Raw genomic sequence first — 17,927 nt, 5'->3', positions numbered from 1 at the left:
GTTATGTAGAACTCAGCAAATGTGGAATGGGATATCTGGAGAGGTGTTAAGTTTCCACTTCCTGAAGGTCTTCAAGCAGAATTGGGTATTTCTGGTATAAGAAGGACTAGACAGAAACCGAGGTCCCATTAAACTAAAAATCCTGTGACTCTAAGCGACTGTAAGCTATAATATGTGAAGTGTGTAATATGTATAAAAAAGAGGTCCCAGCAAAATGCTACAAGAATTTTCATTTTAGCAGGTACAGAACAAGGAGGCTTTCAAGGCAGAGGTGGTACCTGAGTTTAGTCTTGAAGAGGGAGAGATTAGTAGAGAATGGCAAATCCATTTCAGATACAGGAGATGGTACGGCTAAAGGTACACAGCAGGCTCTTAATAAATGTTGATTGCTTTAAGGTTTTCAAAGCACTTTACTGGTGTTAACTCATCTGTTCCTTATTTTTCCCATTTTATTGATAAGGAAAGTGAGAAAAAGAGAGATAAGTGACTTTCCCAGAGATACAAAGCTAGGCAGCACTTGAACTGATGTCTTTCTGACTCCAAGAATGTGCTCTATCCACAGCAAGCTGCCTCACATGACTTCTTCCTGAAAAGTACAAAAGCCTCACAGGTTCAGAGACTTAGAGCTGACAGGGACTTTAGCAGTCACCGAGGTTCTCATTTAACAGATGAAAAAACTAAGGCACGGAGGTTAAACGCGTCCAAGTTCACACAGCTAAGGCGTGAGGTGGCTTTGAACCTTCCTGACCTAACTCCGTGTCCGGCACGCTATCTAAAAGGATATCTAGTTACCTCAAACGCTTTCTCGGGTCTTGGTTTCCTAATATGCAAAACGAAGAGTCCAGACTACAAGAGCTCTAAGTAGGCTTGCAGACTCATTGAAACTCCACTGCAGAATATTTGAAGAACTTCCGGGACAGGAGCAACCTAATAGCGTTGCGCATGCGTAAAGAGCCAGTCCCGCCCACGGGTAAAGGGAGATTTAACGAAGCCCTCCACACTCTCCACTTTTTAATTAAGCCAGAACTCCCTCTTTCCACCTACATCCCCCCGAGTCTCAGAAACCTACGGTGTGTTCGAAAAGACAAATTAAGCCACTTTTTGGTCACAATCACAGCCAACACAAGGCCCCGAAAAACCCTTTATAAAGAAGCGCCGTGCGCTAGTCCGCGAGGATCTCGCGAGAAGATGCTCCAGTTCTCGCGTCGTCTTCGCTGAGACTGCGTTTTCGTCGACGTCTGGGAGCCGCCCTCGGTGCCAGTCACCTCTGCTTCCCCCGCAGGGTGGCGGCGCTTTGTGGGGAGATGGCTGCGCCAGAGCAGGTCCCGCTGTCGCGGGGCTGCCAGGGCTCCTCAACGCCGCCGCTGCCGCGGGCCAACAGGACCCTCCTGGTGCGCCACTTGCCGGCCGAGCTGACTGCCGAGGAGAAGGAGCATCTCCTGAAGCACTTCGGTGCCCAGGTCGTGCGGGTCCTGTCCGACAAGGGCCGCTTGGTAAGGAGGGCCAGCGCGGGCAGCCCCAGAGGTCTCGCAGGTCCCGATCCAAGTCTGACGGAGGTGCGGTGAGGACAAGGCATGGTTAGGGCGGGGTGAGGGAAGCGGAGAGGCCCTATTTGGAGGCCCGCTGGCCTTGCCCTGGTCCTAACCTGGATAATTGTGCCGGAGACAGCGGAGAATCCGTGTACCTCGGAACCAGTGAATACGTCCCCGGAACCTGGGGCTAAAAAGAAGCTTTGAGATCATCTGGACCAGACCCAGAGAGGAAGCTAGGGGTGGTGGGGGTGGGGGTGGAGGAAGGGCGACAAGCGAAATGACACTTGGCAAGTTTTTTAATCTCTCCTAGCCTTGGTTTCGTCTGCTTTAAAAAGGGGAGAAATAAATATACCTGCTGAAGTCCCTAGCCCACGGGTTTTTTGAGAGGCTCTAATGAAGAAATGCATTAATTAGCAAGTTAAGAATTAGAGCCTGAATTATTAGAACGCAGGTGCTCTCGCTCTCTGTGCAGCACCGAAATGACTAAGCTGTTTATTTTTACTGTTCCATCCCTTCATCTCTCCCTTGTAATCCCTTGGCTTTGCTGAATTGGAAATTTTGATGCCGGAAACGGTGATGGTGAAGTGGAAAGCGCATCGGTTTGGGGGTCAGAGGACCTAAGCTGAATTCCATAACATTTCACATACATTATCTCATTTAAACTTTATAGCAACGCTGTGAGGTAGAACTTTTAATCCATGCCTCGGTCCCAAAAGCAGCTATACCTTAGCTCTGTACCCTGCAACCTGTATTGGGAGTCAGAAGAATCTTGGCTTTGCTACTTGTTAAGTAATGAGGTGAACCTTGGGCAAGCCCCTGCCTCTCTTTACCTGTTTTCTCATCTGTCAAATGAAGGATTCTAAAGGGGTTCTAACTTCCAGTTTTTAGATCTCATAATCCAATGAAATGCTCCTCATTTCCTTTCTCATAGAAGGTCCAAGGTGTTCTTTGATAATGGTGGGACAAATAATTTCTAAGTAACAGAGCTAGATTTTACCCCATGTCTTCTCCAACTTTAAATCTAGTGCTTTCTCTACTAGACCACACTCCTTATGTGATTCGATGACTTATATGCCAGTGTGATGTTTTCCATATAAGTAATATATATATATATATATAATATTTACATGAGTAATATATATTACAAAAGTGATATACATAGAGAGAGATTTCTAAATTCAACTGAAGTACTTCAGTTGAAACTCATTTAAATTATATTAGGCTGATCTGTGTTGTTTAAAAATGCAAAACTTCATTTTGAGATAAGCAAAGACAAGATCTTGGTTCATCTGGCTTAATAACACAGTAACTTGATATTTGCTGCTTTTTATATTTTCTATCCTTTTAAGCTATACTTTTTAGAATAGAATTTTCCCATGAAGACAGGCAAAAGGGATATATTTAAGTAATAACAGAAGGAATGATTTTCCCACTAATGAAAACTGTTATGCATTGCCTTGGAAATTATAAAAGTTAAGAGGGACATTAAAATACTATGGGTTTTTATTTATTTGGTGTAGTTTAGTAGATGATCCTCTCAGATTTCCCTGCATTTGATGATTTTGTGTCTTTTAGCCATGAATGTAACTCTTGCTTTTGAGTATACTTTGTTGCTATTCAAAGTTATGTATATTATGATTATCTTTCAGAAACATACTGCTTTTGCTACTTTCCCTAATGAAAAAGCAGCGATAAAGGTATGTGATATTTTTGACACTAAACATTTTATCTCTACTTTTTTTTTTATCAAATTTGAACTACAGGGCTGAGGCCTATTCACATATACTCTTGACTTTCTTTATGCTACACTTTCATTCCTTCGCACTTTCAGCCTCCCTAAGGGCATAGAAGTGCCCACTGGGCATACCTAATAATAAACATTTTCAAGTAGTTACTCTATTTGAAGTGCAAAAGCTGAACTATTTCAGCAGATATTTAAATTGAACTGAAAAAAAGTTGCTAGACCTTGCATGTGTTCACTGAGGCTCCTGAACAAGAACAAAAAAAAAGAACAAGTTGGAACATTTTTCAGTGCCTTTTCTTTCCCAGAAGGTTTTGTGGTCCTGAAATTGTAAATTGTGTAGTAGATCTGATTGTGGTGATTCATGTTGCCCAAGGTAGAAGGTTTTATCTGTTAATTAGGAAGATTGAATGGAAACCAGAATTTGAACTAAAGTTGAGCTTTGTACCTGTAATGTGCATGTGACTTATGCTTCTGTTATATATGCCACTATTAAGTATATAGTAGATGCTAGGCTCTGTACTAAGCACTAGAGATACAAAGAAAAACATCAGCAACAATCCTCTGCTTTCAAGGAACCAGTAGTCTAGTTGGGGAGACACAACATGGACACAGCTAAGCATAAGTAAAATATATAAGGTGGTTTTGAGAGGAAGATATTAACAGCTGGCAACATTGGAAAAGACCTCACGTAGAAAGTACACTTGAACTGAGCTTGGAGAAAATGAGAGATTTTAAGAAACCAGGGTGAGGTAATAGGCTTAGTAGTAGTTATGATATAAAGTTAGTGTGCTTCAGGTAGTGAATTTGGTAGTGGCAGTTCTAGCCAACCCACATAGTTACCCAGTAAATGTTTCTTGACTTTAGTATCATTGATGGTATTTTGTAGTTTTACCACTAAAAATAAAAGCTAAATATGTAAGTAATTCTTGACAAAGCAACCACATGGATAAAACAAATCATTATTTAAAATTGAATTTAAATAACTGGTATTTTCACTAATGTTGAAATGTATTTTTCTTAATTTTAGTTATATTTTCTTAATTTCTTAAATATTTGAATAATAGATTTTTCTCTCATCTCTGTTACTATCTTAAAAACTTTTTTTTTTCCAAATGACCACATACTTAAAATTTTGTTCTGTTTTCAAAAATTATGACTTGTGAACTTAGAAGGTGGAGCATTTGGGATGGAGAACAGTAATTGAAAATGTGTTGCTAATAAGTGAATTTTAAATGTTTGCTACATTTATCAAATTTAGCTTTTTTGTTTTGTGTCATTTAAAGGCTTTATCAAGACTGCATCAGCTGAAAGTTTTAGGTCACACGTTAGTTGTTGAATTTGCAAAAGAGCAAGACCAAGCTTCCTCCTTCTGTCAGACTTCGTATTCAGAGAAAAAGAAAAGGTATGTGGTTATTAGGTTTGTTTGTTTTTTTCCTCACGTTTTTAGAGCTTAGGAAATTATGTTTTTGGTGGGGAAAAGTTGCTGAGTAAAGCTTATAGCTATTGAAGCCAGTAAGTAAAGCGAACTCATTTTTATGGGATATTATGCTAATGAACACATTTAGAAATATATTATTACAGTTCAAACATTTACTTGACAGATTTGAGGTGCAGCACTGAAGGAAAAGGGAATTTGCTTTTAATAACCTCATTTTGGGGGAAGGAGTTAAGTTGAGGTCCTCTTTTAGAGGGAGATGGGAGGAGTGGTGTTTGGTCTTTGGAGAAAAGAAGAGTGGGTTTGAAATAGCTGCTGTGGAGAGTGCTATTGGGAATTGACCAGGGAAGAATAAAAGGATTTCTGTGTATCAGTGAGGGTCTTGTTCAGGGTAAATAGTGAATATATGTAGTAGGCTGAGTCGTCCCAGCTGTGTGATTTCCCTCAATGTTAGATTCCTTGGAGAGAGAAAGAAGTCTCCACTTCTGCTGCACAGGAGTATGTAGTTGTGGGATGTGGGGGTGAGGAAAGGAAAGAGAAATAAATGATCCTAGCACAGGATTTCAGGCAGCCCACAAAAAATGAATCCTTTGGCAGGCTGTTTGTTGTGCAGGCCTGTCCTAGTGTCCCGAGTTGAAACTCTGAATGAATTTTTCCTATAGAAACATTGTTACACATTATGGCTAGTTTCCTGTTTTGCCACTGAATTCTGGGTGATTTTTGTATGTTGGCTTAGAAACTTAACATTGTTGATAACTGTATAGGAAGTACAGCAGAAATCGAACAATGAAGTTACAAACAAACTTTATATCAAAACTTATTTATAAGTTAGGGGCTTCCTATAATGGCATTCACTGAAAAATATTTGACCTGGAATCCTGGCATTAAAGGGGACCATAAAGGTGATTGATTTTTGGTGATTAATTTTTCTAGAAATAAGGAAACTGAAAATAAAAAAGATTAAGTTACTTGATCAAATTTTCATGAGTAGTAAGTAGTAGAGCTGGAATTTTAGTGATTTTATTTTCATCTCTTTCCATTCTGTAATCAACTCTCAAACCTCTAGCCTATATGTTCATTGCTGCTTGTCTCTTGCCAAACACCGGTCCTGGATTTGTCTCCATCATCTGCCTTATCCACTCTTGGGCACATTCTGTTGACTAGAGCTCCAGGGCATTACTGAGAACCTGATAAATTCATGGTTTCCAACTCTGATTGGGCCCTGTACCTTATAAATTCATGGTTTACAACTTTAATTGGGCTCTCACTGCAGCGGTCAATCCATTCTTCCCTGATTTTCTACTTGTCTTACTCCAATACAATCTATGCCAAATTTTCTCATAGTTTCCCAGTCTCTCACACCTTCACCTCCACTGCCAGCCTTTAATCTCTTAGCTGAAGATTTCATGTCTTACCTTACTGATAAAACTAAGACCATTCAACATGAGCTCTCTCTTCTCCCCTTCTCTTCATTTTAGAACCCCTTGACCTCATCCCTCACCCTCTGCTCATTTTCTTTAGTCTTTGATTATGAAATGGCTCTTCTAGCCAAGGCAAGTCCCTCTATATTTGCTCTTGATCCCATCTAATCTCTGGAAAATGACACCCTCAATAACCTCATTGTCTAATCTTCAGCCTCTCCCTACCTACAGGTTACTTCCCTACTACTTTTAAACATGGCTACGTCTTTACCATCCTGAAAAAATTGCTGTACCCTAAGAGCCTTCTCAAGCTGTCATCCTGTATCTTTTTCTAGCCAGACTCTTTAAAAAAAAAAAAGCTGTCTACACTCATTACTTCTATTTTCTCTCTTCTCATTCTCTCAGCCCATTGCAGTTTTGCTTCTCATTTCGTCATTCAACTGCAACTGCTTTCTCCAAAGCTTCCAGTGATCTCGGGATTTTTGAATGTGACTGCCTTTTGTCAGTCTTCATCCTTCTTGACTTGTCTGATGATTTTGACACCACTAACTTTTCCTCTGGGACATTCTTCTCTGAGTTCTCTTGATAACCATTCTTTCTTTCTTTTCTCCTACCTGTCAAATTACTCCTTTATTTACTGGATCATTATCCATATCGTGCCTCCTAACTGTAGCTATATCCTAAGGCTCTATCCTAGGCCCTTTTCTTTATCTTTACTCTCTCTCTTTCTTGACGACTTCATTATCACCCATGGATTTAACGTCTCCCTGCAGATGATTGACAGATCTATGTGTCCAGTCCTGTTTTCTCCCCTGAGCTTCAGTCCTATATCAACTGCTAATCAGATATTTCAAAATGAATATCCTGTAGATATCTCAAACTCATTATGTTTAAAATAGAACTTCTATCTTTTCCTCAAAACCACTCAGTGTCTCTGGTCTGTAACACATCTAATAGATATATCTAGACTCCTCAGTGATGCCATATTTTGCTGTTGCTGCCTCCATAACATTTCTTGCCTCTTACCCTTTCTCTATTCATATAGCTACTACCCTTACTTCAGGCCCTTATTACCTTCACTTAGATTTTTGCAATGGTTTCCTCATTAGTCTCCCTACCAATGTTTCTCACATTGTGATTTTTTTTTTCATCGTAAGTGCTAATCTGACCATGCCACATCTATTCAATAAACAACACTGGCTATCTATTGTTTTTGGAATAAAATATAAACTCCTTTGTTTCATTTTAAAAATGTTTCATGTTTAAAATGTGAAGGCACAGACTGCAGCTTATCTTTTTAGATTTGTTATATGCTACTGCCCTTTCCACATTCCAAGAGCCAACCAAACTGGCCTTATCTCTGCTCCACAGCATTTGCTCTCTAGTCTGAGACTTTATACTGACTGTCCTCCAGAGTTATTACATCCTCCATCCTTGCCTCCATTTCATAGAATCCCTCTCTTGCTTCAGTACTCAATTCAAGTACCACCTTCTACGTGAAGCCTTTCCTAAACTTTCCAATTGCTAGTGCCCTCTCTCCTGAATTACCTTATGTTTATTAGTTGTGTCTATCTATCTCTCTATCTATTCTTACATATTGTTTCCACTATTTAAAACAAAAGCTCTTTGAGAGGAGAGATTTTTTTATTTATATTCTCAGTTTCTAATACATAGCATCCCAGTGCCTTAAGCACTCATTACATCTTACTTAATTTGTTAAGATACTAGATTAGTTTGCCATTTCCTTCTCCAACTCATTTTACAGATGAGGAACTGAGACAGACTGGGTTAAATGACTTCTCCAGGATCACACAGCTGCTGAGTATCTGAGGCTAGATTTGAACTCAGGAAGATGAGTCTTCCTGACCCTAGGCTTGGTATTCTATCTACTTTGTCACCTAGCCGTCCCAACTTAATACCTAATAGTAATAGTTAGCATTTATATAGTCTTTTAAGGTTTGGGAAGCATGTCACACTTTTTTCTTATTCCTTACGACAATCCTATAAGGTAGGTGCTATTATTATTTCCATTTCACATGTGACAGATTTGAGGAAGAGAAGAGGTAGATGATTGGCCCAGGTTTGCATATCAGCCAAGCCCAGTGTTGTGTCAACTGTGCTGCCTAGCCTAAGAGCCCAGATCTTCTTACTACTACATTGTAAGCTAATAGTTGTTTAAAAATCTTAAGGACAGCTATAATTTACTTAGCTTTTGTATCTTCTGCAGCATCTAGCACAGTACACTTTTGTTTATTAGATGAATTAACCTCATGTATCGCAATTTACTGCTGCATATATTTTCTTGATAAAATTTTAAAAGACCAATTTTGATCTTTTATTTTTTAGGTCTGATGAACCTGTAGAAGAAGATAAAGAAAAAAAAGAACCAAGTTGTTTGACCATAGAAAATGGAATTGCACCAAATCATGGGTTAGCATTCTTCTTTTTTCTTTTTTTTTTAAATAGTTTTGTTCTTTATATGAGATTTAATGAAAGTAAGATAGTTTGGAAGTTAGAGATTATACTTCAGTGCTTTGTAACACATCTAATGGATATGTCTGTAATGAGTATATTTTAAAAGTACATTGATTGCTGTAATAATTGAAGAAATGTAAATTAAAATAACTGATACCACCTCACATCCATCAGATTGGCAAAGTTGATATAAAATGAAAATGACAAATAATGAAGAAGATGTGGAAAAACTGGTACATTAATGTTTTGCTGATAGAGTTCTGAACTGGTCCATTTTTTCTGTAAAGCAGTTTGGAACCACACCTCAAAAGCAAATAATCTATGCATATACTTTGTGCCAGTGATACCACTACTAGGTCTATACCCCAAAGAGAGCAAAGAAAGAGGAAAAGGACTTGTGTAATAAGAATATTTATAGTAATTCTTTTTTGTGTTGACAAAGAATTGGAATCTGAGGGGGGTGCCTATCAGTTGGGAATTGGCTGAACAAGTTATAGTGTATGCGTGTGATAAAATATTTTTTGCACAGGAAAAAAAAGAATTGAAGGAAACAGTTTCAGAAAAACCTAGGAAAACTTATATGAACTGATGCAAAGTGAAGTGAGCAAAACCAAGAGAGCAGTTTATGCAGTAACTGTATTGTAAAGCTAGACAACTTTGCAAAACTTAAGAGCTCTGATCAACACAGTGATTAACCGCATTCCAAGGACTCATAAAGAAACATGCTTTCTACCTCCAAAGAGAGAGTTAATGGTCTTAGAGTACAGATCGAAACATTTTTTCTTTTTTTCCTTTTCCTTTTTTTTTTTTGACTCTCCTGGTTTTTAATTGGTTTTATTTTTCTTGCTTTAATAGCTGACAAAGGGAGAAGTGGGGGAAAAAGAATTCAGAACTGAAAACAAAATATAATTGAATTTAAAAATTGATTGAACTTTGTGAGTAGCCAACTTAATTAACATTGAATTTTTTAAAGTAAATATCCACTAAAACAATTACTATGTTACTGTAGAGGAAGTGGTAGGATTTTGCTGTTGTTTTAAAATTAAATCAAGGTATTAAGAAAAGAAATATATTTTTGAAATATTCCACTTTGTTGGCTCAAAAATAGGCTGAATTTTTGAATAAATTTACTTGGGAAAATAAACAAAATTGCCAAATTTTATATAATAATAACTATGTAGTGTTTTAATTTTGCGAAGCACTTAGCAACAGCCTGTAAGGTGAGTAATATGAGCATTCCTAGCCACAGCATTCCATATTACATTCTAAAATGATCAGAACAAATCTCACTTCACCACTGAGTTAGTATGTCTGTTTTCTCAACCCTTTTAATGTTGAATTTTTTTTCCTTTTATTTTTACCAATTTGATAATGGCAATACCATGAGTTGTTTTAATGAATTTTTCTCTGTTTATTAGTGATTTTGAACATTTTCAAATGGATGTTTATTTTATTTTTCTAAAATGGCCTATTTCATCATTTGTTGAGGAAAAGCCTTGAATAACTTTGTTTTCAATTTTTTTGGGGGGGGCAGATGTGTTAGTAGTATTGTATAATTTACATTAAAATTTGACAAGAATTTAATTTTCTTTTTGTAGGCTAACTTTTCCTTTAAATTCGTGCCTCAAATACCTGTATCCACCACCTTCAAGCACAATATTAGCCAACATAGCAAGTGCCTTGGCAAGCGTGCCTAAGTTCTATGTACAGGCAAGTGGAGGAAATTTATACTTTTGAAATTGAATGCCAATTTTGCATGCTGCTATTTAATGCAGCCTGTAATGACATCGTGTAACGTAAATCCTTAATAATCTAAGAATTAAGGGGCTGCAAGAATAATGAGTCAGCAGTATGAAATGGCAGCCCAGAAAGCTTAATTCAGTCTGATGCGTTGAAATACAGGTATACTAGACCAGGGAAGTTGATAGTGTCGCAGTACTCTGCCCTTATCAGACCACATCTGGAGATTTGGTTCTGGCCACCACATTTTGAGAAGTCCATTGATAACCTGGAGATTGGAGAGCTTCAGGAACATACCATGGGAAAATCAGTTGAAGGAGCTAAGAACTTACAGCCTAGAAAAGACTTGAAATGGTAGACATGATGGCTATTTCCAGTTATGTAAAAGGTTGTCACATGGTAAAAAATAGACTGCTAATGATGGTCCCAGAGGCAGAACTGAAAATAATGAGTAGAAGTTGGAGAAAAGCCAACTTAGGTTTGAAATGGGGGGAAAAACAATTCCTTACCTGTTAGCACTATCTAAAGATAGAAAATATTGCCCTAGAGGTACTGAGTTGCCTTTCAAAGAATTTTTTCTATCTTTTTTTCCTTATGCACAATTTCATTACTATATTTGAATTGCCTTAAATTTGGAATTAATTTTAATATATCAGTTATTCCTTTATGAGAGAAATGATTATTAAATAACCATTTGTTAATATTGGAAAGATCCAGGATTTTTTCTCTTCCTATTTCATCATTTGGAGATTAGGTCAAAGCTTAATTTCTCTGAATGGCAGTGCTAATGATGAAATGAAATCTTGGGCTAGACTTACCCAAGGGGGAAAGCTTAGATCTGATTAGAAGGTAAAGAGTTTCTAGTCTAGGTGAATTTTGCCCCATTGTGGTCTAGACAGGTCTGAGTAGAGGTGGACCTCCTTTGTCTAGATTGCCCTGGGTGAGAGGGTGATCTGGGTAGAGATAAGTCTCTTTGTTCAAGACTGAGTGATCAGAGTCATGTCTCCCAGTCCCTCATTAGAATAAGCTCACCTCTCATTATAATATTCCTTCCTTATTTGCTAACCAATCAGTGTTGATTTCCACCGTCAGGTGCACCCTCTTACCAAAAGCTTTATAAAATTTCAAGAAACTCTATGATGTGTCGTTTTTTAGTCACCAGGAGGAAGAAGTGGCCTCATTTTATGGATTATCTGTTAGCTGTAATTAATGAAATCAGTTATAATTTACCCAAAAATTCTGTCTCTTAGAAATTTTCACGTACCACATTGAAAATAGCAGTAATATTTAATGTGGGACTGTAAGGTGTTGGGTTTTATTATCTTGATTATGATTTTTTTTCTTAAAAAACATTTTCTGCCATAAATTCATAAAGCAGTGTTATCTAATTTTAATTTGCCTACTATTTTACACTCCTTTAAAAAATAATACTTAAAGTATTTTTCATTCAGCAAATACTAAAAAGACAAATGCCCTTTTACAGTTGAATGCTTTATATAATCCCAAAGTCAAGCCAAATTAGCAAAAATGTAATAAATATGTATGTTGTTAGAAATACATTAAAACTTCTTATTTAGATTATTTTCTTTGTATTATAATAAAATTCTTTGATACTTCAGAACTAAATTCTGAATGAGGTTGGGTTTAAAGATGGATTTGCTTTCTGTCAAATGTTATTGTACGGTTCTAATGTAATGTTGTATACATGTTAAAATAATCATTTTAATTCCAAATCATTTAGAAAAGTGCTTTGTGTGTGTGTGTTTTTTTTAAAGGTGCTTCATCTTATGAATAAAATGAACTTGCCCACACCTTTTGGACCAATTACTGCCCGACCTCCCATGGTAAGAATATATTTCTGCTATTTATAATCTTAAATATTTTTATATTACCGTACTTAGAGCAAGGATCAACAACTCCTTTTCTCTTGAGAGTATCTGTTGAAGTTAATTAATGCTAAAAGACCTAAGATTTTAAAAAGCTGAAAAAGAATGAAAAGAATAAAAGTAAATGAAAGATGATATGCTAATAAGTTTATAAAGAAAAGCAAGAGAGAAAAAAAACAGTAGATTTCATCAATGGTAACTAACTCATTGGTTGCCTCTCTTGGTATTTAATAAGTACTGTTGTACTGTATATGAATACCTAAAGAGTTCATTATTCTCATTTTGAGATTGCTTTGTTGTAGACAGTTTTATTTCTCAAAGATGTTTAGGGCAGTTGTTAAAATACCATTTCATATGTAAGTAGATAATTATCATGTAACAAGCTGTATCATAGAATTATATATTTAAAGCTAGAAGAGACCTTAAATGTTGTCTAGTCCAATCTCCTAATTTTATAGTTAAGAAAACTGAGGCTCAGAGTAGTTAAATAACTTGGTCATACAAATAAAAAGTTGTAGACCTAGGAGTTGAAACCATATGCTCTGATTTCAAGCCCATCTTTTAGTTTTAAGAATTTTGGGAATTTTTTTCTTTGAAGCCATTCTTCTGTAGACAAGACAACAAGTTTTAGTTATTAAGCTCTAAATAGAAGAAAATTTTCATAAAGAAAATAGCTACTTTTTTTCACTACAGAACACTTCTGAGTTCTGTTGCATTTGTACTTTTGAGATAAGCTTGGATTTTCAAAGGTGGTGCTTATAGAACACAACCTCTGGTACTTTTTAACAACTCAGAAAGGTTGGGTCCAGTGATGGATCTTAAGGATCAGTCTGACTTTATTTAGTAAAACTTGTCACCGTAGCTTGCATTGGTGGTGCATTTTTTGAGTCTGGCAACTTTCAAAGATGTAGTAAGTTTTAGAATTAACGCAGTCTTCAGTGGTGAAAGAATAAGTACTGACACTGGGTCAGATTTGGGTTAGGGAACATCATAATGTCTGAAAATTCAGAACAGGAGATGGCCAAAAAAAACCAAAAACCCTCAAGCAGTATTACCTCAAAAAAACATTACAAATTAACAGAGGGGAAAATGAGACCATAAAAATCTTATTGTGAGATCTAATCCAGATCATTCCAGCAGGATTTAGGCATGAAATTGGAAAGACAGCAATGATGGGAAAATGAGTTAGCTTTGGAGCGAGAGGACTTGCATTTGAACTACATCTCTGACAACCACCCATGTTAACTCATAATCTCCATGGACCTTAGTTTCATTGATAAAGTTTTCAAATAAAGATACCTTTTATGATTCGTCTCCCACTCAGTTTTTAAAGTATTATTAATTTTTAAGGCTACTGAGAAGATACTAGCAACTACCAAACTGTATGCTTACTTTATCTCTAAAACAATATGAGAATGATCTGTATGAGTACTTAGTGAAACTATGGGAAAAGAATAAGCTTTTGCAGTCAGTTTTACAGACTATATTTTCAGTCACACAACAGATTCAAAGATTCTGTCTCCTGTAGTGTTTTGCAAATTAGTCTAACTTGGTAAGACTCTTGGCTACTATATATCTGTTGAGAATGGAGATTAAGGGTTTACTGACTGAGTCTTTTGTCTCCTCTTTTACCCTTATAGTTGTGATGACTGTTGTGGAACAATTTACTTCTCTAAGAAGTAGTAATGATTAGTCAGTATCTTTATATTTATTCATTTCCCGTTTTGCAGAGTTTAACTAGTTTGATTATAATCAACCTTTTATAGTTGTGTGCAGTAATATCTTCTCATCTTTATCCTTCTAATTTGTTATTGATTTTACTTTTGCTCTTTTTGTTTGATTACTGAACACTGTTGATTTAGAAATGACTCTTAAGTCAGTACCAATTTATTTTCTGTCATAATATAAACACTTTGACTTTTTTGCATCCATCTCCAGGACTTTCAGACTATTTTTGATGGAAATAGTAATGATTATAGGATCATATATTTAGAGCTGGAAAAAAACCTTAGAGGTCCAGCCTCTAGTTCTTTAGTACAACTCTGTCATGTTACAGACAGGACACTAAGATCAAGAAAGGTTATTTGCCCAAGACTGTAAAAGTAGTAATCCAGAATAGGAACCCGGGTCCCCTTATTCTAAATCCAGCATTCTTTCCACATCATTGCTGAGTAATCTACAAACCTTTGATCTCTTTCATTTTAATCTCAAGCTGTATTTTCCCCATCATCTGAACCCATTTGCCTATTAAAGTTAACAGTTATCATTTTTCTACTTTTTCATCCCTTGCAGCTATATGTGTGTGATGATTCCCTTGTCAACATTTATCATGAGCGCTAGAGACAAGATGACTGTGTCAGTAATTGATATTTCTTATTATCTTTTGGCACATGATGAAACCTAACTTCACCTAGTCTGTTTGCTTCTACAAGTAGAACTTTTCAAATATACTTTTCTTGAGCTTGCAAATTATCTGTATCTTTTGGTTTCATTTATAGTCAGAATGTCAGTATTGTTGCGTATCTTGATTAGTGTGAATAATGAATCCCCTAAAGTAGTCCCATGTATTTGAATTCATACTCTTTGATGTTGTAATTATGCAAACTGTGGTAATTGTTTCCAGTGTAGTGGAAATATGCAATATGAATTCAAATAATAGGACCACTTCAGGGGATTCGAATATTCAAACTAATCCAGGACCTAGTTGCTCTTCCTCTAGTGACATATCAGCTACTTGATTACTGAACAGAGTTTTCACATTGAGCATTCCAGCAATTAATTGATCTTTATATATCACCTAAAAACACTTCTTTGGACATTTTACTCTCTTTTCCACTACTTTGCCACTGTATTAAAGAAATAATTTGAGGATTGACTTCCTTAATACTGAAGACTGTTTTCTGTTTTTCGTTGTTTTTTGGGTTACTCTGGTCAGAAAGAGTATGAACTAGTTGACAGTCTATTGGTGATTAGTGTCTTTGTACTTATCTAGGTTGATCCTTGGACAGCAGGAATGTACTCAAAGTCTTTCCATCTTGATAGAATCTTCCAGAGCTTACATCATGCTAGTATGGTCTGTGAGAACATAGGGCCATTTCCACATCAAGATGAGCCATTAGTATAGGACTTTTGCAGGAAATTGTTAGACATAGTTCATAAAGAAATCCATGTCTTTTCTAGTTGAATTTATAATTTGCATGTTATTACATACAGTACTTACTGGTTCTTTTGGTTAGTATGAAGAGTATATGCCAGTGCATGCGCCTCTTCCCCCTGTACCTCCTTTGCCACCTGAAGAGCCTCCTGTGCCAGAAGAAGGTGAAGGATCTAGTGGAGAAGAATCAGAATATGAAAGTGGTGATGATGAAGCCCGTGAGAGGTTTGTAATAAATAAGTTTTAGTTATGAGAAATGTGAAATAGGTGATTGTTTTTCCTTTCAGATTTTTACTTGGTTTATAAGAACATGTCGTTAATTGGGAATGGTGGGATCATTCAGTCAGTAAGTTTTTATTAAGCTCTTACTCAGTGCCAGGCACTGTGCTAAGTGCTGACAATACAGAGAAAGACAAAAGCAGTACCTGCCCTCAAGGGACTTATATTCTAATGAAGAAACAACATAAAAATAGTTAAGTACATACAAAAAATATACATAGTGGGGAAAAAAAAAGGTGCTATCCAAAATGAAGGCACCAGAAGCTGAGGGGGCTCAGTGAAAGTGAAAGGCCTGCAGAATATAGGATTTGAGCTGAGTCTTAAAAGAAGCAGTGGAAATCATGAAGTAGAGATAGAACATTCCCAGTGGGGAATATAACCAGTGCGTGTATATGGAGATTGGAGGTGGAGTACCATGTGTGAATAACTAAAAGTAATCCAGAGTAGTTGGAACATGAGGTATCTGGAGGGGAGAAAAGTATAAGAGGACTAGAAAGTTAGGAAGGTATTGTGTTGCAAAGGACCAATTAAAATTAAGTATATTAAATCTTGACTATAGATTTGAAAGTCAAGAAAGAGTGTGGTGGAAGCGCAAAATTTATGGAGATGATAGGGAATGAGATGTAGGGTACAAAAAGAGTAGTTGGTCTTGTTAGGGAGAAGGACCCATTCTTTCTCTGAGATTAGCACAAATGCAGAGTGAATAGAGAAAGATGAGCATTAGAGATTCAGTGCTACCAGGAGCAGCTAAGGCTGGTATATTGCTTGAGTTAAGGAATTCTAAGCTGCAGTGGGACTAAAGCCAGTGGAGTGGCCATACTAAGTCTTTTACCAATATGGTGATCCTCTGGGAATGGAGAGCCTTTTAGGCTGCCTGAGGAGGGACAAATTGGTTTAGATTAGGAACAGAGCAAGCCAAAACTCCTGTGCCCATCATTTGGGGTGGGCCTTTGAGTGTCCACTGCACTTGTAACCTCAGTGAGATATGGAGACCCAGTCTGCAAAAAAAATTGGTAAGCAGAAGCTTCTGGCAAAGCCTCAGTTTTCCTGTTAAAATAAATGTCTAAGTTCTCTGTTAAGAAGGAGTGGTTGTGTAGGTGGCTTAAGAACAGGAAGTTTGGAACTGACGCTGGGGAGCACAATTTGGAACCAATATAGGAAAAGTAAAAGGAATTTAATGTAGTAAGGTTCCAGTTGTGATTAGCAAACGTTTTCTAGCAGATAAAGTCATGACACATCAAGTTATTTAACTTTCCTCCATTGTTTTTGGCAGTTTGTAAGTAGGACTAGAGAAAGCATATGTGGGAATAATCTAAGGTTGGAGTTTACAAAAGGATAGGACAAGGGATTCAAGGATAAATAGACCCTAAGGTTCAGCTAGTTTTAACTAAAACACACTTAAATCTTAGTATTTTAGATTTTGATATTTAAAAGTATCAAAATTAACAGTTGAATGGGAACAAATGGGGCAAACTGATAAAAGCAGCAAGGAATGTTGTTATACCAGTTATGATCCAAGGTATGGATAGTGGGGTCAGTCAAAGCATAGAAGGTCATTTAAAGTAGGGAAAGATAGGTGAGTACTTAGATTCCAGGAAAGGAAATGAATTTGGGTTAGAGAGTAGCATAAGAGTAGTATCTGCTTAAGCAGATGGCTCCCATGGACTATAATTAGACAGACTTGAAATAGGGTCAGAACAGAAAGGGATCAGGTCGCTAGAGTAGTGAGAGTCTGGGATCTAGGTCTGGAGTGACTGAATAGAAAGAATTAAAACACAGTTTTGTGGAGAGACTAATAATTAGGAGAGCTTTAGACATTAGTTATTAGGAACCAACAGCAAAAATGACTGTAGTATGGAAATTGTTTACTGACTTCCGGTATACTACTCTTCTTTCCTCAGTGAGTTCAGTGTCTGGCTTATGGTCTTTCTTTTCTCCCCACCTTCTGACCTCATACAAGGAAATTTCAACATAAGTATTGAACCCCCTGAAACAGCCTAACCTCCTAGTTTTTTCGGCTTACTCATTTCCTGTGACCTAGTCCTCTACCCCACCCCAGTTACACACAGATAGTCATGTCCTTGGTATTGCCATTACCCATGTATGCACCACTTCCATCTTGAAGTCTAAAATTCCCTTATCTGTTCATAATCTGTGGTCATTTCCCCAAACCACATTCTTTGTCTTCACCATAACCATTAATCCCTCAGTTTTGTTTGTTTGTTTTTTCCCTGGGCCACTAAATACTGGCTCCACTGATT

General features: G+C 36.9%; 1 protein-coding gene across 4 annotated transcripts in view; it reads left to right on the top strand.

The window, feature by feature from the left end:
- The first annotated feature begins 1,194 nt into the window (after nt 1-1,194).
- The window catches only part of RNPC3 (RNA binding region (RNP1, RRM) containing 3), a 35,914-nt gene continuing 19,181 nt past the window's right edge, over nt 1,195-17,927 (top strand). For 3 of the 4 annotated variants that reach the window (XR_013486885.1, XR_002327116.2, XM_021000180.2), the window contains exons 1-7: nt 1,196-1,493; nt 3,182-3,229; nt 4,560-4,678; nt 8,479-8,562; nt 10,206-10,317; nt 12,123-12,191; nt 15,470-15,612. Coding sequence is in view for 2 of the 4 variants with exons in the window: in XM_021000180.2 (XP_020855839.1) it covers nt 1,305-1,493; nt 3,182-3,229; nt 4,560-4,678; nt 8,479-8,562; nt 10,206-10,317; nt 12,123-12,191; nt 15,470-15,612 (764 nt within the window). In the remaining 2 variants the exon portion in view is untranslated. Of the gene's footprint in view, nt 1,494-3,181; nt 3,230-4,559; nt 4,679-8,478; nt 8,563-10,205; nt 10,318-12,122; nt 12,192-15,469; nt 15,613-17,927 lie in introns of all 4 variants that reach the window. The other variant, XM_021000169.2, reaches the window with a different exon arrangement.

The sequence above is a fragment of the Phascolarctos cinereus genome, unplaced genomic scaffold (genome assembly GCF_003287225.1).
Source record: "Phascolarctos cinereus isolate Bilbo 61053 unplaced genomic scaffold, phaCin_HiC Scaffold_5;HRSCAF=322, whole genome shotgun sequence".
NCBI lineage: Eukaryota > Metazoa > Chordata > Mammalia > Diprotodontia > Phascolarctidae > Phascolarctos > Phascolarctos cinereus.
The sequence above is the reverse complement of the archived record's forward strand: the minus strand, read 5'-3'. Positions and strand labels throughout refer to the sequence as shown.